A 21582-nucleotide genomic window follows, 5' to 3' on the forward strand; every position below is an offset into this window, starting at 1 on the left:
CAGGGCAACAATAGAAACAATTTATCCCTTCCATAAGTTAAATATCTCTGTTAGGTTATTCCTAAGTCTGTGGCTCTTTTCCCCATAGTTAGAACTTCACTGTTCTGGGATCACCTTTTCCAATGCCTATTTATTCTTATGTAGTGGAGTAACTGGAACTACAATATACTTCCCTAAACTTGTTTAACCCAGCTTGTTACGATTCTTTTCAGAATTAGATTCAAAATTTGTCCTGAACAGGCCATGAAATTCAGTTTTATTTCTCTATAAATAAGCCCATGGCCTTAACCTTGCTTCACCAATTTTAATGAGTGGTATATTTGTACTTCCAGATCTCTTTGCTCCTCAGTCTTTTAGATTATTATTTTCTAAACAAATGGGATCTCCATATATTTTTATTTGAAACAAAGTTAAATTATTATCCTCCTGTCATTCATTGGAGGTTAGTCCGTGTGAAAGTCTTTGAGAGAGTGCGGAGAAGATTAACTGGAGCATTTTCAGAGATACATAGGTTGGTTGGACAAACTGGGATTCTCCTTGAAGCAAAGGAGATTTGGGAACCATTTGATGGCACTTTATAATGTCAAGACAATTTGGTGAAGGCAGAGAAAGAAAGCTGTGGCCATCAGATGATTGTTTAAGGAGGTGGAGATATTTATTCAAGGTTTGGGCAGAGATACAGAAGGGTTCGAGGATCACCATCACAGTTAGAGTAGTGTAGCAGTTAGTGCCTCGCGATCACAATGCCAGCAACCTGGGTTCAAATCCAATGCTGTCTGGTCTCCTCAAGTCAGGTGGGCTTTCTCCAACATCTAAAGATGTGTGGGGCTGTGGGCTGGATATCTCAATTAAATTAAAATTTATGCAGCTGGTGGTGACAGTGTAGAATACACTACTCATGATTATGAAGAGGAAACGATCAGTGTCTTCCAGTGAGTTGACGAGCAAGAATGCGAGGCCGACTCTCACTACATTATTGTAAAGTGAATTGTCTTTGGAAGGAGATGACGTAGCAAAGCTTGACCATGCTGGAATTAAATGATGCTATGACACTGTTTGGAAAGTCCACCTGATGTCCAGGCCCACTATTGATCCCTCAGCCAACATCTGCACAGCGTTATTTCATTGGTGTTTGTGGTTCTGCGAACATTAACAGCCACATTTCCTGTAGTGCAGGCAACCTCAAAAGCAATTCATTAAATGTGAACAACCTTGGAGTGATCTTAGGTTGTCAAAAGTGCTGTATAAATGCAGGATCTTTTTCTTTCCCATTAACACGATTTAGTAATGTTGAATTCTTTCAGTCCTTAGATTAGCAGACCATAAATGCTCGCAAAAATGATTGTGTTTCAGTGGTGTGAAATTGCTGAATATCCCCAATGGTGAGTTGAAAATTTGCAGGAATACAAGAGACTTATAATAATGTAATGTGTCCTGATTTAAAATAGTATAGTCATCATTTGATGAGTCCAAATTTTCTGAGTCATTTTCCTTTTGGTGATGTCATAGGAACTCAACATATTTTCCTTCTGTATTTTGTCATCACACACTCCACCCTCTCCCCACAATCTGATAAAATGCAGTAACAGTTGTGGGCAGGTGCAGAAAGTAACCACAAATGTGAATGTAATACAGGCCTTTACAAATAGTTCACTGAGGTACAAAATGATTAGCTGTCTCAGTGATGCCACACCAAGCTTTGGGTTGCAGCACATGTAAATGCTGCGCAGTTCTGAGAGCATGGCTGAGAAATGATGGCTCAGTCATGGAAAGCTAATCAGACTGATAGCAGAGCAAGAGTTAAATTATAAGGCGAAATTGTGCAAACTAGGTTTCTAAACTCTGAAATTAGAAGGTTTGGGAGGTGACCATTGAAGTTTTCACTTTTTGAATTGAACTGATATGGTCAATGAAGGGAAGCTGCTCTGGACAACATAATCTTAAAATGAGACTCCTTTTAAATTCAAATTGTATTTTTTTAAATTTAAATTTTATTTACAGCATGGTAGAAGCCAATACCGGCCACTTAAACCTGTGTTGCCCAATTAGACCCAAATTATCCAACAACCTTATATGTTTTGGAGGGTGGGAGGAACCGGAGGCCCCGTGAAAAAAACCCACACAGACATGGGGATAATGTGCAAACTCCTCACAGACAGCATTGGATTTGATCCCCAGTCACTGGCATTGTAATAGCGTCATGCTAACCATTCTGCCCATATTTTTAGGAATTATTAGGTAACACTTCTACATTCAATGCTAGAAATTCTCCAAACGGATACTGATGCCAAGTTATAATACTGCAATTTAATCAGTCAAAGGAATTGCAGGAAAAGCTGGGTCACAGATCAACCCACACCCCATTTGAATGGTAGAACAGGCTGACGGGCGAAATGATCTGCTCCTGTTTTAACTTGACCATTAGAGATGAAATAGACTCCTCAGTGTCTCACATGGAGGAACCATCTCTTTCTCTCTAATTCCTTCCCATGCTGTTTTCTTCCAGCAGTGTTGAGTTCTGGGTGAAGGCAAAAAGCCCCCTGTCCCAGAACAGCCTGCCTTTCTGAGGAATAAAGAACACTTCTGCCTGGTGTGTGATGTTCTTCTCTACTTCATCATATATTTTCCAGTTTTCTAATCTTTTCCATGCTTTTTTGATCTTTACTTTCTAATGTGGTGGCTGTGCCCATGCTATCCTGCACTGATGAACTGTTCTCACTCTATCTAGATGGTCGTTCTGTCATGATTATCCTTTTATCATTTTTAAACAAGATCATGACCTAAAGCTATAGTTGGAAAGGCAATTTACTCTCACTCAGTGAGCTGGCACTTCAAGAATGGCAGTTTGTTACCCAGGGTGGCACTGATCCACAGCTGGGGGAGCTGCTGTGTACAGCACCAGACCCTTGGTTGACTCCTGATCTTGCATGCTCTCTGTGTGGAGTTTGTATATTCCCTGGGTGCTTTGGTTTCCTCCCACATCCCACAGACTTGAGGGTTGCTCGGATAATTAGTGACAGTAAATTTCTGCTTGTTTATGGGTGAGTGGTCACAGAATCCAAGGGGAATTAAAGAGAATGTGGAAGAATAATAGATGGGATTAATGTAAAATGGGTATGAACGATGGGTGGAAGAGCCTGTTTCTGTGCTTTGCTTCTCGATGACTCTATAACTGCAGCAATTGGCGGAACCACTTTTAGGAGGTTGGGAGAAAGATTGCAGGCGGTTGAATATTTGGGAAGATTTCCAGCCCAGCTGTTGAGTTAGCAGTTGGCTCTTCCTTAGCAGAGTAATTCTCTGAAGTGCAAGGTTTCCATAGGGCCATTATATTTGGATGGCTACCTTCCAGGAGGAGGCTGTGCCAGGCTCATTGTTTACATAATGGCTGTGTGGATTTTGTGAGAAGAGGATGTATCAAAAAAATGCAAATCTTTGAGTTTAGAAATTTTTCTCAGAATATTTTCCAAAAGTGGGAAAATTGACAAGCAACCTTTACGCTGGTTAGAGAATAGGACTCCAAATGTCTTCCACCAACTACATCAAGAATTGTCTACCAACTCTAGGCCATCCCCATGTTATCAATGCCTATATACCAGCAAGCTCCCATAATATTAAACTCAAAAGGAATAGAGACCTTGGGCAGTTTTCATGTTTTATGACTCTAATATATGAACAAATGTTTATTAATGCAAACCATAGAACTAGATTCCTCTCTATCCACTTTTGGTCACTGTACTTTCTATGTCCCATCTGCTTTTAATGCTGTGATAGTAAGGCTCAAAACGGTCAACCAGTTTACCTACCTCGGCTGCACCATTTCATCTGATGCAAGGATCGACAAAGAGATAGACAACAGACTCACCAAGGCAAATAGTGCCTTTGGAAGACTACACAAAAGAGTCTGGAAAAACAACCATGTGAAGAAACACACAAAGATCAGCGTGTACAGAGCCGTTGTCATACCCACGCTCCTGTTCAGCTCCAAATCATGGGTCCTCTACCGGCATCACCTAAGGCTCCTAGAACGCTTCCATCAGCGCTGTCTCCGCTCCATCCTCAACATTCATTGGAATGACTTCATCACCAACATCGAAGTACTCAAGCTGGCAGAGTCCACAAGCATCCAATCCATGCTGCCGAAGAGCCAACTGCGCTGGGTGGGTCACGTCTCCAGAATGGAGGACCATCACCTTCCCAAGATCATGTTATATGGTGAGCTCTCCACTGGCCACCGAGACAGAGGTGCACCAAAGAAGAGGTACAAGGACTGCTTAAAGAAATCTCTTGATGCCTGCCACATTGACTACCGCCAGTGGGCTGATATCGCCTCCAACTGTGCATCTTGGTGCCTCACAGTTCGGCGGGCAGCAACCTCCTTTGAAGAAGACCGCAGAGCCCACCTCATTGACAAAAGACAAAGGAGGAAAAACCCAACACCCAACCCCAACCAACCAATTTTTCCTTGCAACCGCTGCAGCCGTGCCTGCCTGTCCCACATTGGACTTGTCAATCACCAATGAGCCTGCAGCAGACGTAGACATACCCCTCCATAAATCTTTGTCCGCGAAGCCAAGCCAAAGTAAGGCTACCACGTGAGAGATTTTTGTGACTTGTGGACAAGATCAACAATAAACATCTGTATTAGCAGAACCAGATTGTTACTGGGAACGGCATGTTTTCTTGAAAAGTCTGGCTCTGTTGTTTTAGATTGTTATGGAAAATCAATATGGAACAATCAATAATCGTATGCTGGCGTCGAACGAGATAATCGTTTATTAAAGGCCTTCTCCATCATAGCGTCAAAACCACTCTCTAACTCTTGGGACTCCCCAGCATTGCTGCTCATTGCTGCCGGGAATTTCCCGTTGATACTGTAATCACACTCAAGGGTCTCCGAACACTTGAACTCCCCACCAATGCTGCTCAACATACTTTCAGAGCTCCCTTCTGTGACTCCTCCCCATGCAAACAAAAAGGCCCTCTAGCCTGGAGATAATGTCTGCTCCGGCCAATTACAGCCTTAATTCTGACCCTATTCATTATTCAGCCATAGGCCAATGAAACAGCTGTATATGAGAGTAAGTACAAAGTACAAGCTTCACACTGGCCTGCCAGTTTTACACATAGCAAGCCTTCAGCATCCAACAATGCTACCATTTCCCTAGTTTCTGTTCTGGAATACAATACACAAGGGTGCTGGAGAAAGTTAGCAGGTCACGCATCACCTGTAATCCCTGATGAAGGCCCAGGCCCGAAATGTTGGTCACCCTTTACTTCCTGTGGATGCTGCGTGACCTGCTCAGTTTCTCCAACATGTATGTGTATTGCACTTGACCCCAGCATCTGCAGACTTTCTTGTTTAACTCTCTTCAGGAATAGATATTTAGTACATATGCTACACTCCTTGTTCTAAGATTACCTGATCAATGAAAATGATTTCTCACCATCTACCCTATCAATATCCTTTAATATCTTGTTATTTTCAATCAAATTATTTCTGAGCCCTTGGATTCCTGAGATTATAGCCTTGATTATGTAATTATTTCTCATATTTAAACTTCAGAGTCCAAGTGGCATATTCATACTTCCCTCAAGGCCAAACTATCTGGTGAAAGAAATCTCTCATTTCTGTTTCTGTCAGTGGAAACAATTTCTCTCCTGTTTATTCTAGACTTTAATTATTGAATGGTAGAGCAGGCTCAACAGGTCATGTGGTACACTCCTGCTACTATTTCTTATTAAAATAAGAAACAATTTTTCCACACAGAAAATGTAAAGACAGTCTGGAGCTCTTCCCCACCCCCCCCCCCCCCCCCACCGAAAACAGGTGATCCAGCTCTCTTAATGGGTCACAGATCTACAAAGCCACCACTTGAATGCTTTCTGGGACATTAGAATATTTGTCAGCCTCTTGTGGTTGACTGAAATCCTAATGTGCTGGAACAAAAGATTTGAAGAGCCAATTTCAAAGAATTAGAGTAAGGATCGGCAAGTGTTGTCGAAGCACTATTCTGTCATCATTCAACTACATGGCAGAAAACCTGAGGGTTGAATAACCTCTTGTCCATCCAGCAAAAAATCAGAAACTGTTGGTATATGGAGACATTTTTTTTTAAGAACGACACTCAAAGGAAAAAAAACTGCAATATAAAATTGCAGAAGATGGAAATCTGAAATAAAAGCAGAAACGGCTGGCACTACTGACTGGGACAGGCAGTGCCTATGGAGAGAACAACATTTAATGTTTCAGCTCCAGTGCTGAAATATTAACTGTTTCTCTTTCTACAAATGCTGTCTGTTTTCTGAGCATTCTCTGCATTTTCTTTTATAATTTAATAGTAATAACATGGCAGTGCCTGAAAGAAACAATTATTTACATTGGATGTTATCAGAAGTGATACTGGAGTTATTGAACAGGGTCATGAAATATGTAAGGTTTGGCTTTGCACAGCTGAGATCCAATTAGAGAGGCAGATCATCTCCTTGCATGCTTTGGTCTGGAGGTGAACATCAAGATTGGATTACTGTCTGCCTGTCACACGCTGACAGATGACTAACATGATCTCATGTGAAGTCAAATCAATTTACAAATGAATGATTCCTCAGCCATAGCACTTAATTGATGCCTCATCACAGAGAATGCTTGAAACATTGCTTTGAAAGTCACACAACAAAAATCACTCTTCTCCTTGGTTTTACAAAATGGCGTTGGCCGACAAACTTTGTGGCTGCAAACAAAGGTTCAAATGTAAAACAAGCAAGGTTTGCAGTGTGTTCTGCAGTTCCTACCATCCTTGGGTAACTCACCATTCTGTGCCAAGTAATACAAACTAGTAAGATGTTCTCTTGTCCTCCCTAATATGTAAAATTGCCTTCATGAATTCTCAGCGGAAGAAGACTTGTGTCCAAAATTTGAACACAGCTTCAGCAATAAGTTCCGGTGGATTTTTGATGGATAGTACCGTTTTATTTTTTGGAGCGAGAGCCTTAATTGAGATCCTTCTCTGAAACATTAGAATTAATATTACATATATTTCCATTCCATTAATAAACTCATGTATTCAAAGAAACTAGAAAAATTTGTTAAAATCGCATGAATATATTGAACAATTATTCTTGTGAGTATACAGTTAAACACTATTTCTCTGTGGGCTTATTAATATTCATCAGTGAGGACTTTAATTAAGTGAGGACATGTGTTTTATGTTTAAACCAGTGGTTCCCAACCTTTATCTTTCCACTCACATACCACTTTAAATATTCCTTATGCCATCGGTGCTCTGTAATTAGTAAGGGATTGCTTAAGGTGGTATGTGAATGGAAAGAAAAAGGTTGAGAATCACTGGCTTAAAAAATGGAAAGTTAAAACACAATCTCCTGTTATTAATGTAGTAATATTTTCCAAATTGCCTCACAGAGTTCTCGTCTTTCAAAACGTGACAAATGTGGAAAGGGATGGGCTGAAAAGCAGACTTTAGAGAGTGAGTCCTGGAGGGGTTTGGTGGAAAAAAATGAGGGCCCAGAGACTGAAAATAAAAATGGCTTATGATGTAGGACAGCTAAAATGAACTCGAACTGGAAGACTGCAGGGAACTCATGGAGTTGTAGGGCTGCAAGAAGTGAATAGGCCTCAATTGGAGAAAGGATACAGAGGGAGTAAGGTCACAGAGGGAGTAAGGATACAGAGGGAATAAGGTCATAGAGGGAGTAAGGATTCAAGATGGAAGTAAGGATAGAGAAGGAATAAGGATATGGGTGGGAGTAAGGATAGAGTGGGAGTAAGGTCACAGAGGGAGTAAGGATACAGGTGGGAGTAAGGATACAGGAGGGAGTAAGGACACAGAGGGAGTAAGGAAATAGGTGGGAGTAAGAATACAGAGGTAGGAAACTGAGGGAATAAGGAGCGTGAGTGGGCAGGTGAATGGTTGGCTAGTGTGAGTAATGAAATACTTTGACTATGGGAGGTTAGAAGGGAACTTCACAGAATGGGCTGGAAGGAGTTAAGATGTTGCTTTTCCAGCTCACTTGAGTTGCTTTCCAACTGTTTCTCCACCCACAATGTCCTGTTCCTGTCTCCTTCCCCTGAAAATTATTTTTAATACTGCGAAAGTAGAGAGAGAGAGAGAGAGAGAGAGAGAGAGAGAGAGAGAGAGAGAGAGAGAGAGAGAGAGAGCGAGCGAGCACAGCAGGGTGGCCGGGGAGGCAAGAGGATCAGAATATTTTGCTCTGACACTCCAGTTTTCATTTTAAGATGCTCTTGAGATGTTAGAGATGAAATGAGCTCCTACAGCTGAGACCCAGTGCTGGGAATGAGAGATGCCAGTGTCCTCCTGCAAATATTCCTTGCACAGACTTGGAATGAAATTCTAGCTGTTCCAGACATCAGAATGCACTGTTTGGTCACCTTGGGTTTTGCGTGCAGTCAGAGTTAAGTTGCTTCAACACAACTGTGGACTTGCCTGGTGCATCGTGTTTCGCAAGCCCCTGGCTGAGGTGCAAATTTCTCACCAGGGTTCAGCTGCCTTAGCATTGCTGAGGGGAAAGGAATCTTTCAATTCAGCAAGGTTTGCCAAGTGCTTGCCTGGGCTGTAGTGAGTACAGTGGAAGCATGAAATGGACAATAGAAAACTGGTTCGAGTGAAGTTCCCTCTGAAACTAACCACTGCTATTCTGCCCAATACGAATGTGCAACTTATTACTAGGGTAAGTGACAAATATGAAGTGATGAAAACATTGTTAGATTGTTTGGAAAATAATTGTTTCTTATATATTGTCTAATTAGATGGAGACTCAAAGGGAGACATCAATAGCAATAGGAAAGAGCATAGAGAGGGATTAATTGAATAGAAAGAGGAATAGGCCAGTTATCTTCCTTTGTTTATTAATATCTGGACTTAGAATAGTTACATATTCACAAACACATTTAAAATGTGGGAACGAGGATTGAAGAGTAACACGTGAGGGGGTTAGCTGATGAGGAGACATTGAGTCATCTGGGACTATACTCGCTGGAATTTAGAATGAGAGGGGAATTTGTAGAAACATGAAATTATGGAAGGCATAGATAAGAGAGTTAGGTAAGATGTTTCCATTTGGTGGGAGAGACTTGAACAAGGGGACAGAGCCTCAAGTTTCAGGGTAGTAGATTTAGGACAGAGATGAGGAGGAACTGCTTTTTCCAGAGGGTGGTGAATCCATGGAATTTGCTGCCCATTGAAGAAGTGCCCATGAATAAATAAATTTAAGATCAACCATGATGTAATTGAATGGCGGAGCAGGCTCAACAAGCCAGTTGGGTTACTTATGTTCTTATGTGACAGGTGTGATGGGCCTCCCAAGGAGTTACCAATAACATTTGCACACATACCATATGTGAGTTGTCTCTAAATTTCATAATTTTGGTGTTGGTCTAGTTTTTCCCAAAACATTGTTCTTGGTTTCTGTTTCCACAATGCGACTCACTCAGTCTTGTCCCCCTGTGCTCGTGGATTTATATAGGGCTGTAGCAGCCCACTAACCGGGACCTGGTACACAAGATGGCCAACGAATGCAGCATCCGCACAGACCCCGCAGGGGCCGACAATCTTCATCCCAGGTGACCACCTGCATGGCGGTAAACAATGAGCAATGGCGGGAAAGATGACCAATCCAAGCCCAGCACTGCTGTGACGTCACTCCTGTCATCAGCAGTATGGAGAGATTATAAGCAGAGCTGCCAGTGTAATAAGCCAGTCTTCGATTTAGACTTCTTGGGTGTGTGTCATTCTTTCCACACTTTGCGGTAGTGTGCATGCAACATTGGTGACCCCAGCAGGTCCATTCGGCAGTTGGACCTGAAGATGACAGACCAAGTGGCTCTTCCTGTGGTTTCATTGATGCTGACAATGTTTTGGGAATCGTAGCTACAGGTGTGGTTCGAACAGGCTGAGGCCCAGTTCCACCTTCAATGACACACGTTACTGCTATGTGGTGAGCTCGTTCAACCAGGACATGGAAGTGAGGGGCGTTGACTTCCTGTGGCAGCCTCCAGTGCAAGGCCCTCAAGGAGCTATTAACCCGCACCTTCCGGCTCTCACTGCGCGAGCACACCGCTCAATTGTTGCATATGGACGGATTGGGGGACAGGACTCCATCTGTCCTCGTGAGTGAAATGCTTGCCCTGGCTGAGGGACACAGGCCTCATTTGCTCTTCAAGCAGATTTTCCTGGAGCACCTGCCCAAAGATATCCAACTCTTGCTTGCCGCTGAGGACTTCAGTGACCTCAGGTGGACATCCTCTGGAGAGTGAAGAAAGAAAGTGATGCCTTGGTGGAGCAGATCACTAGGCCTGCACACAGCCAGCAACAAGGCCACCGCAAACAGAGAGGCAAGTGGATCTGCCTACCCAGCAGTAATGTTACTATCTCCAATGATGGGATGTGGAGGCCCATCAATGCCACCCACCCTGCTTGTTTTAGGGAAATACCAACCGTCACTAATGGCTGCGGTGGTTGGCCTCCATGTATGGGACTTTCTGTCAGGAAGGCGCTTTCTTGTTGATCCTGGCACAGAAATAAGTGTCCTTCTCCCCTTAGTCAACAGGAATGGCAAACCAGGCCTGGCACTGAGGGCAGCGAACAGCACCATTATATGAACTCTCGGCACCCACAACATCCCCCTCTGCTTTGGCAGCAATTGGTTCACGATTGTGGCGGTGGTGCCCACTTCCTGCTGGTGGGCCTTAAAGGGCGGCAATTGGTGCACACCAGGACTTTTCAAACTATGGCCTTGGGGGAAGCCAAGTTACCTATCCCCACCTCGATTCCATTACTTTGTCCAACAACGCATTCACGCGGATCCTGGCTGAGTTCCCTTCGGTTGTGGTGCCGTAGTTTTCCTCCACCAAAATGAAGCATAGGGGAAGGCACCACATTCTCACCGAGGGCTCCCCACTCCATGCCAAGGCACGCTGCTTTCCCTCGAGAAGCTCACCCTCGCCAAGGGGGAGTTTTATAAAATGGAAGAGCTGGGGATAGTGTGATGCTCTGACAACCCCTGGGCCTCCCCCTGTACAAGGTACCAAAGGCAGCAGGAGGATGGAGGCCATGTGGTGACTATCGCTGCCTCAACAAGGCCACCAGACCCGACAGGCACCGCGTGCCCCACATTCAAGACTTTACCGCTAACTTAACATGGGCACGGGTGTTTTCAAAAGTTGATCTCATCAGGGGGTACCATCAGATCCCAGTCCATCCTGAAGACATCCCTAAAACTGCCATCATTACTCCTTTTGAACTCTTTGAATTCCTGAGAATGCAGCCAAGACTTTCCAGAGGCTGATGGATGCAGTGGGTCGGGATCTTCCATTCGTGTTCATCTATTTGGATGAAATCCTCATCACCAACCACAATCACACAGAGTACGTGGCCCATCTAAAGCGACTGTGCGCCCGGCGGCAGGAATTCGGACTAACTATAAAAACCTTGCTAAATGCCAGTGGGGATTGGAAACAATCGACTTCCTGGGGCATCGAATCAACAGGCGAGGAATGAAACCCCTCCCCTAAAAGGTAGAGGCCACTCAGTGTTTCACCAAGCTCTGCATAGTGAAGGGATTACAAGAATTTGCCAGTATAATTAACTTCTATCACCGATTCATACTGGCAGTGACCCGCATGATGCACCTCCTTTTCTCACTCATGGCAAAGAAAGGTAAAGACATTACCTAGGACAATAAGGCCTCGGAGGCATTCCAGAAGGCCAAGGATGCACTGGCCAGTGCCACCCTTCTGGTACATCCCAGGCCTGAGGTGCCAACCATCGCACAGTTGGGGGTGTTCTGGAACAATTCATCAAAGGACAATGGCACCCCCTGGCCTTCTTTAGCAGATACCTCCAGCCACCTGAACTCAAATGCAGTGCCTTTGACTGTGAGCTATTGGCATTGTACCTGGCAGTCAGGCAATTCAAGAATTTCTTGGAAGGTGGACAATTCAGGGACTTCACGGTCCATAAACTGTTAACCTTTGCTTTCTATAAAGTGTCAGAACCATGGTCAGCCAGGCAGCAGAGACACCTCTCATATGTGTCTTGAGTTCACCACAGACATTCAACACCACGGACATTCAGCACCTCGCGGGCAAGACCAATGCGGTGGCTGACACACTGTCCTGTCCTGCGATCAAGTCCGTCCAGGCTCTGTCCCAGGGAATAGACTATTCCGCCCTAGCCAGGGCACAGCAGGAAGACCCTGAGATCCTGGACTACAGAATGGCAGTTTCTGGGCTCAGGCTGGAGGATGTTGCCCTGGTAACCAGTTGCTCCTCTGTGACGCCTCCACCGGCAAACCCTGCCCCATCATGCTGGCAGCATGGAGATGGCAGGTTTTCGATATGGTGCACAACCTGGTGCACCCCACCATTAGAACTACTGTCAAAATGGTGGCTAGTAGGTTCATCTGGCACAGCCTCTGGAAGCAGGTCAGTCAGTGGACCAAGACCTGCACGCTTTGCCAGACGTCGAAGGTGCATATACACATCAAGGAACCCCCCCAAGATTTTCGAGCCAGAATGACATGGGTTCAGCCACATTCATACTGACATTGTAGGGCCACTACCAGTATCCCACGGGGCGAGATATCTCCTCACCATGATTGGCCAGAATTGGTATCACTGGCCGTTACAACCACCAAGACCTGCACCAGGACACTGATTAACACCTGAGTGTTGAGGTTCAGAATCCTGGAGCATATGACCTCCGTATTCTGGGCAGTGCTGGCCACCATACCACGGTGGAACCCAGCTCCACCATATCATGGCTTACCTCCCTCAGGCCAATGGGTTGGTGGAGTGGTTCCACAGGCACCTAAAGGTGGCCTTGATGGCTTGGCTCAAGGGGCCGAACTGGGCAGAGGGTCCTCCTGGGGATCTGCACTGAGGTGAAAGAAGATCTCAAAGCCTCAGCACCCGAGATTGTATACAGTGCGCCGTTGGTGATACCAGGGGAGTTCTTGGCCACTGCCAAGGACCCAGAGGAACTGATAGGCTCATTAACTAAGATGAGGGAAAGACTGAGTACTCTAGCACCTCCACAGCCTCTGCCACTCGGTCAGGCCAAGTCCTATATCATTTTCGTTTGGAAGCGTGCACACTGAACACTTCTGCTACAGCTGTATGAGGGGCCATATAAAGTAGTTGGACACTACGGGTCGACATGTGTGCTGGATATCAGAAGTAAGAAAGAGACTTTCACCATTAACCGCCTCAAGCCAGCATATCTGGACTTTAGCCGACTGGTCTCCACTCAGCCCCCACGATGCAGAGGTAGGCCACAGAAAGTGGCGAACAGCACTCTGATCACCAGTTCTTGGGGGGGGGGGGGAAATCATGTAATGGCCTGCCAACTGGAATATGACCCAGTACACAAGATTTCCGTTGAATATGGCAACCACGCAGACCCCACGGGGGCCAACGACTTTCATCCCAGGTGACCACCTCCATGGTGTAAACAACTAGCAACGGTGGGAATGCCAACCAATCTGATGTGACGTCAGATTGAGTGACGTCTGCTGTGACATCACTCCTATCTTCAGCAGCGAGGAGAGAATATAAGCAGAGCTGCCTTCGACTTCAACTGTTTGGGTGTGTTTCATTCTTGCCACATTTCATGGTTCCGCACATGCTGCAGGGCCATCTTACTACAACTGGGCACCATTTCTTTTCACGTGCAACGAAGACTGCGCAAATTGTTTTTGCTCTCATGTCAGAAAAAAATTCTAATCAACTCACAAAGGCTTCAGTGATCTGTAGGGGCAGTCTCTATGGAAAACAGAATTGTAGACAAATATTTTGAGATTTGTTCTTTTTGCAGATATTGAATTACTGTGCAAATGACTTCAGAAGAACATCATTGAGTTAGTTATCCGTAAGAAGCAAAACTACTCGCATTTATGAAAACAGAGAGTTTCGAGGCTGCACATGGAATCTAGAGGCAAAAAAAATGAGGTACTGGAGGAACTCAGTGGGTCAGTCAGCATCCCTGGAGGACAATGGACAGTCAAAATTTTGGGTCCTAAAGGAGGGTTTCATCCTGAAACAGCAACGCTCCTTTCCCCTCCATGGATGCTGCCTGATCCATTGAGATTGTCAAATGTCTGTTTTGGAATTTATGCAACACTTTTCACAATCTAAAATCTCTCCAAATACTTTACAGCAAAAGAGTTTTTAAGCTGCCATTAGTACTGTGGTGTGGACAATTTAACAGTTCAGATATAGGGTTTCATTCCAAATTGCCCTCTTTCTCTTGACAGACGCTGTCTGACCCCTCTGAGTTTCTCCAGCAGTTTTTGTTCCAGACAACACTTGTTCAGTGCATTGTAGTCCAGTTGTGCAATATAAGTTCACATAAACAGCAGTGACTAAGCCCATTGAGTCCATGCCAGCTCTCACCAGCAATCAATCCTAATTACTTTCATACCTTGAGAAAGGGAACATCGGTTATAAACAGTATATTTACTTCCTGCGGACGCTGCGAGATCTGCTGCATTCCTCCAGCATTTTTGTGTTTTTTCTTTTAATCCTATTTGGCCCGCCCCCCCCACCCACCCCTCATTTCTCATGTACGCCCATCAACTCTTCCATAATTCTCCCGCCACCTACCAACAGTGGGGAAAGTTACTGTGGCCATTTAATGTATTAGCCCATTTTTGAAGTTGGAGAATACTTGCATGTGAATAGGGAGAAAACACAAACTCTCGGCTGCAGCAGCATGTGTCAGAGTTGAATCTGGGTCACTCTAGATGTGTGACCACACTGTGTATGTATCCCAAGTGACCAAAGCATCTGTTTTAATGATGAGAATTAAGTATCATTCAGAACACAGGGGTATCCAGCTGACAGTGCCAAATTAGCCCATGTGGAGAGCATTTCTGAATATTGCAGTCACTTTACTTCCTGTGTCTTGAGACAGACTGTGGCTATAGGGTGTGTTCAAAGTTATTACAAGAGCTACCAAGTCTGTTGCTATAATATTAAGGAAATGAAATAAAATATGAAAGTCTGCAGACAGCATTATTGAATGAAAAAAACGCAAAGCTGGAGAACTCAGCAGGTCAAATGACCACCAAGAATCGGCAAACCTCAACACTAACACCACCAAAATATCTTAATCTTTAACCTCTCAACTTTGCACTTGTTTTTACAGAGAGGGATTTGAATACATAACCCTCTTCTTTGGAGGCAAGAAAACGCCACCTCAATGTCACATTTCTGTAATGTTACATTAACCAAACCATGTTCTTCTTCACTGAAACAGCAATGTCTGTCAAACAAACCTCTTGAGTATGTCATTTCTCCCTAAATCTTAGATAAACAAAAACACAAATGCATGTCTTTGTAAGCCTGAAACACTCAAGGGTGATAAACTCAGTTGCACCACACACGTAAAAACTGCCAAGATCCTAATATGACATGGATTTCTGGTCCTCAGCAACTCTTCACTCTCTTTTAAAATTACAAGGGAAAAACCTCTCTCCTCAGCCTCCCAAAGAATTCAAAAGTAAAAGGTAATGCACGAGGGCAACAGGGTTAGTGCAGCGGTTTGCACAATGCCAGCGATCGGGGTTCAAGTCCGCCACTGTCTGTAAGGAGTTTGAACGTTCTCACCATGTCTGCATGGGTTTCCTCCGGGTGCTCCAGTTTCCTCTCACCATTCAAAAACGAACCAGGGGTGTCGGTCCATTGGGTGTAATTCGGCGGCACGAACTCATGGCCGAAAGGGCTTGTTACCGTGCTGCATGTCTAAATTTAAATTTAAAAACACATTTGTGTGTTGTTACTACAACCACAGCATCTGCAAACTTTGGTGTTTCACACAAAGAATCAAAACCTTGGTTCTGTCATCACCCAAAGTAACAAACAAGATTTATCCAACTACTGCATCATGGAGAGGGGTTCTGTACCTAGCTGGCACAATTGGAAAGTGATTTGCTGATTCTGTAATGATGTTTGTGTCGTATGAGAATGCCAGTCTGTTTAGCTTAAATATTTGTGCAATGTGCAAGGAAGAATCAGTACTTGAAGGCGTTGGGAATCAGTTCTACAGGCACGATTAACATGCTTTGAATTCCATTGATCCTGGGTTTGAATAGTGGGGCCCTATGAATAGGCCTCAGTCTATGGCAGAAATTGCATTAAAAATCAAGTATCTCAGGCTTCAGAAGGCACCAGCAGCACTTTGGGCTTTTTCTGTGAAGCGATGCTTGTGTGAAAGGGCTTTTGAAATTTCCTCAAAGCTTCCTCACCAAAGCAAAAGTAGTGTCCACTGAACCACAGGTGAAATCAAAGCAGGAAACCCCATCCCCAGAGGCAAAGATGTGCTCCCTCAAAAAGATTTCACAGTTTTGCAAAACTCATGTGCTCCCAGCAGCATTCCACACACAAGAAACAACCCAGCCCCAACACCTGACCCTGATGCCACATTGCCTTGCTATTCTATCTCTTCTCTTTAAGAGGCATTTGTCTCACCCTTGTCTCAATGGGGATGCTCTTCCTCAACTGGTAAACACTAAAGGCAAATTATCCAGTCAAAAAAATAGCTTACATTTCAAAGATGAGACCTCCTTGACAGAATTGCTTGTGGTTGTAAAATTCTTTAGCTTGAAGTGAAAGCTGGAATGCCCTTCATTTATTTTTGGGTAGTGATATTAAAAGTTGGGAAAATTGGCAATGTCAGACATATGAAAATAATAAAGGTGTTTTAAAGGGCAATTAAATCCTGGTTGTAATTCTGATTAGTTCTCGAGAAAGCTTCTAGAAATAATAGTTCTGGGCAACCTACAGGATGATAGAGCAGACAGAGAAAACAATTTTAACTCATTACAGAGCTGATAAAATCAGAGAACAAAGATTTAAAGTAATCTCAAAAATTATGTTATAGAAGTTCAAAAGATCATAAGGGGCAATAATAAGGTCAGAGCCAGGGTCGGGAAGACTAAAATTAGAAGGCATAATTTCAAGGTGAGAGGAGACAGATTTTAAGGGGACCTGAGGAGCAGGTTTTTCACATGATAGGTGGTGGGTTTATGGAACAATGGAATATGGGACTAGCACAGGTAGGCACTGATGCACATCAATGACTCCAAAAGACTGAAGTTGAGCAAACTGATAGGTTTTTATTTGCTATAGAACAAAGGCATGTCCATTCCGCTCGACTGTCCTGCATTGAGGAGGGAACTGTGGAACAGTCACCTTTATTCAGGAGGGGCCACAGGTACAGTCGGCTAATGGATGTGTCCAAACAGATAAATATATACATACAATGGTTTACCATAGGCACCTTGTTTGGCAAGGATGAGTTGGGCTGAGTTGTTTGTGGTGTACAACTCTACAATTACATGACTCATCAGGAATTGAGAAAACCTATTTTGATGCATTAATTTTTTTTATTGGAATGTACTGTCTGAATGGGGAGTGGATAACATATAAAAAGGAATTAGATAAAGACTTGGAAAAGTTTTCATGGAAATAAGAAAACAGCAGACGGAATAGAGGCCTACAAGATTATGAGAGGCATGGATAGTCAGTGCCTTTTTCCCAAGGTGGGAGTAACAAACACCAGAAACATCTGAACAAAGTGAGGGGAGGAAAGTTTAGGGAAGATGCCAGGGGTAAGTTTTATTTACTCAGAGAGTTGTGGGTGGTTGAAATGCTTTGCCAGGGGTGGTGGTGGAGGCTGGTACAACAGGGACATTTAAAAGACTCAGGCGCATGCATACAAGAAAAATAGAGGGTTATGAGTTAGGGAAGGTTTCATTTTCTGAGTAGATTGATATAGGTTAGCACAACATCATGGCTGAAGGGCCTGTACTGCGCTGTAATGTTCTATGTTCTATGAATGGAACTAATTGGTACCAGTGAAATCATTATAACAAATGCACACAGTACCAAGTGTTTTATCAGTCAGATAGCACAGTCTATGTACAATGAGCTGAGTGTCTTCTATACCAGTGTAATTCCAGACGTGAGCCATACTCAACACTTTTAGTACATTGGATATGTTTAGAAATGACAGTAAAATAACAAGACATCACACCATAAGTGGGTGAATTTGACAAGCAATCAGTAAGCAACTAAAAGCACAGTCAAGGTCTTGACCTTCTGCTTGTTTTGTATTACCAGGTTTAAAAATAATCAGAAGTAAAATCATGAAATTCATTCTTCTATAGTATATATGTCAGAGATCTTAAGGGGTTTTGATGATGTAGGGGCAGAGAAGCACTGCATGGTTCACGTAGTGATTAGTGCAACCCTGTTGCAGCACCATCAACCTGGGTTCAAATCCAGGACTGCCTATAAGGAGTTTGTACGCTCACCCCATGTCTTCATAGGTTTCCTCAGAGTGCTCCAGTTTCCTCCCACCCTCCAAAATGTACTGGGATTTTAGGTTAATTGGATATTTCAGCAGCACGAGCTCGTGGGCCAGAATGGCCTGTTACAGTGCTGTATGTCTAAATTAAAATTGTAAAAATAAAGAAAAATCTCTGTGAGATTGTACAAAAACAGGCGCCATGCATATGTTAGTCACTAATGTTAATAAGGACATCAGGATAACTTTCTTTCTCCATCAAGTGACTCTAAAATTGAACTTGCTTCCCTATGGAATAAATCAAAAAATGATTGAAATGTTCACGATGTCATATAGCATCTGTATGAAGAGAAATGGGGAGTAATCTTTCATGTTGATAACCTTATATCAGAATTTCCATTACCTGGAAAAAATGGATACAGTAAAAGAATGAGATAATGTAGGGTAACAGCTGGGGAGCAAAACCCATGACAAAGAGCAGTTGAGCTAAATAGTTTATAGTTTCTCCAGTGGAGTGCTGATATTGCTCCTCTGTTTGGGATAAAAGGCACATTGATTCCTTCTGGGCATGATGGCAGAGGCCTGTGAGGCCATTCCTCTATGCTTGGTCCAATTCAACCAAAACAATGCATTAGTCTGCATAGAATTCATGAACCTGGAACTTGAGAGCAGAAGGCTCTGTTGACTTAATGGTTGACTCAACCCAATGGAAAGATCCTAATGATTTTCTGCTAGCACAAGGTGTGGGAGCACATGAGTTTTCCAAAACTCTGTGAGATATTTTTGAGGGAGCACTTCTCTGCCTCCGGGGTTGGGTTTTCCTACTTTGGTTTCAGTGGACACTTCTACTGAGTCATACAGTTGTATAGGACAGAAATGGGCTCTTTGGTGTGTAATAACTACACTAACCCTTTTACCTCACTACTCTCACCCTGTATTGGGACTGTATCCTTCTGTCACCTTGTCTATTTATGTGTCTGTCTTAATATCTCTTTAACATAGTGATTGTACTTGATTCTACCAGCACATTTTCCAATATCAACAATTTTCTGTGTAAAAAAAAACTTTCCCCTCAGATCCTCATTAAAACTCATGTATCTCAGTTTATACGTCTGTCCTTTTATTTTTGATAGCCTTCCCATGGGAAAAAGATTCTAACTGCCTTATGTATACGTTTCATAATCTTATATACTTCTATCAGGTCACCTCTCAGCCTCCTTCATTTCCAATGAAAGCAAGCCAAGCCTACCCAATCTCTCTCCATTATGAAAATTATTCAGTCCAGGGCAGCACGGATAGCATAGCTGTTCGCACAACACTATTACAGCACCAGAAACCCAGGCACATGGGCTTGTGGGCTGGAGGGACCTGTTACCATGTTGTATGTCTAAAATTAAATTAAAAATTTAAGCATTACGGTAAGTACTCTGTACTCTCTCCTGCATAATCAAATCCTTCTTATACTATGGTGAGCAGAGGTCTACATAACACTCCAAGTATAGCCTAACCAATGATTTGTAAAGTTGCAACATAACCTCCAAACTTTTATATTCCTTGCATTAACCCATGAAGAGAAGCATGCCTCCTTCAGCACTGTGTTGTTACTTTCAGGGAATGAAGGACTTCATCCCTGACCCTCTGTTCATCAATATTCCTTAGTGCCCTACCATTTACTGTATTTGTCTTCCCACTTTTTGTCTTCCCAAAATACTTTGGGATTAAATTCTGTTTTCTATCACTCTGTTTATCTGATTGGCATGACTAGGATCCACATCTCAGTAAGGTATGGATTGAAGCCATATTGCAGAGTTTTGAACACAAAATCTAGAATGGTATTCTAGTGCAGTGCCAAGGGCTGTTGCCCTGTAATTTGGATGAAGTGGTAAGCCTTCTGAACAAGACTCAAGACATTCATTGGTGTTTATTCCTAGTGCTTCAACCAAAATTTTTTTTTAAAGTAGTGGCACTGCCAGATCTAGTGTCACATAGCGCTGTCGCTGGTGTGGACCTGGGAAGAGTGGGGAGTGGAGACACAATGCTGCTCCGAAAGGTTCAGCTGCCCAGTCCTAATGCCAGGCTTTAAACGGCCTGATAAATGAGCTGATGTGCTTGCAACTAAAATCTTGAAACTGCGGAGGTCTGTGCCTTAGCTGGCGGCACCTGTGCTTGGCAGTGGCCATGAGGGGTTGAAACTTTGGGGAACAGTCGACCAGAAATGGGAAGAATACCTCCTCTTGAAAAGAAGAAATAGAGGAGATGACCATACAAGGCAGTGACCATGGCAGAGAACCAGTGAGGAGCTCAGCAGCTGATGGACGACTTGCGGTTGCGGGGACATGTGCTGTCTGTGGGCTGCTGGTGACTAGCTCATGGAAACCAGGTATGGAATTCAAGAGGATGTTGAGGGTGAGAAGGGTTTTGAAGGGCCTTGTTTAATGTAGGCTTTGTGATCTTATTGGATCTGGAGCTCACGTTGCTGATGGATTGAACAGGAGTCTGTGCAGCTGCAGAAGCTCTGGGAGCACTGGAGGCAAATTCATGGACATTTGGTGTCACTGCAGGGATTAATTTTTGCTTCTCTTTTTTAATGTACAGTAAGGGCCGCCAGGCAACAGTAATGGTGACTCTTTGTCTGCCTTATGACAGGCAGAGGGCAATTTCATGTAATATTACATGCTCTGTACTATTACATGACAATAAAGATAATTATTCCTCAACCAACAGAAGTAAAAGCAAATTATCTACTCATCACTGTTAAAGGAATATGGCTATTTTCATATTCATTGCTTTGTTGAATGAAGGATGGCTCTTCTGACGCTGCATCATGCCTGACCACTGGTATAAGACTGGTATAAGGCTCACAATTGGGCTTTCAACCAATAGATGACTCAGTATTCCCTTCATATACTTGTTCAATGGCTCAAGAATGTTTAGCAAGAAGGTAACACTTCTAAAACGTCCCAGGAAAATCCTGAATGATAGACTTCGCAGATATAGCTCAGCATTACTTAGTGGGTGTCGCGCCACCTATATGAATTTCTGAGTCAATATAAAGGAAAAATAATACATGCCTTGTTATGGATAGAAAGATCAGTCTTCCCCTTAAGTCATGCCGTATTTGCTTAATGAGCTGGCAAATATATGTGATCAAGCGTGTGAGGTGATCTACACACAGTGCAATCAGTTTTTCGAACAAACTGACCTTTCTTTATATAGTAAAAACTACATGGGACATTTCACA

General features: G+C 43.4%; 1 protein-coding gene across 15 annotated transcripts in view; it reads left to right on the forward strand.

Annotated features, from left to right (window-relative positions):
- Positions 1–8526: 8526 nt before the first annotated feature.
- phldb1b (pleckstrin homology-like domain, family B, member 1b) overlaps positions 8527–21582 on the forward strand; it is a 293495-nt gene continuing 280439 nt past the window's right edge. For 6 of the 15 annotated variants that reach the window (XM_069894724.1, XM_069894725.1, XM_069894727.1 and 3 more), the window contains exon 1: positions 8529–8703. In XM_069894724.1, coding sequence (XP_069750825.1) covers positions 8614–8703 — 90 coding nt within the window. In that variant the 5' untranslated portion in view covers positions 8529–8613. Of the gene's footprint in view, positions 8704–21582 lie in introns of all 15 variants that reach the window. The other 9 variants (XM_069894729.1, XM_069894728.1, XM_069894730.1 and 6 more) reach the window with 5 other exon arrangements.

This window comes from Narcine bancroftii, chromosome 8 (assembly GCF_036971445.1).
Source record: "Narcine bancroftii isolate sNarBan1 chromosome 8, sNarBan1.hap1, whole genome shotgun sequence".
In the NCBI taxonomy this organism is placed as follows: domain Eukaryota; kingdom Metazoa; phylum Chordata; class Chondrichthyes; order Torpediniformes; family Narcinidae; genus Narcine; species Narcine bancroftii.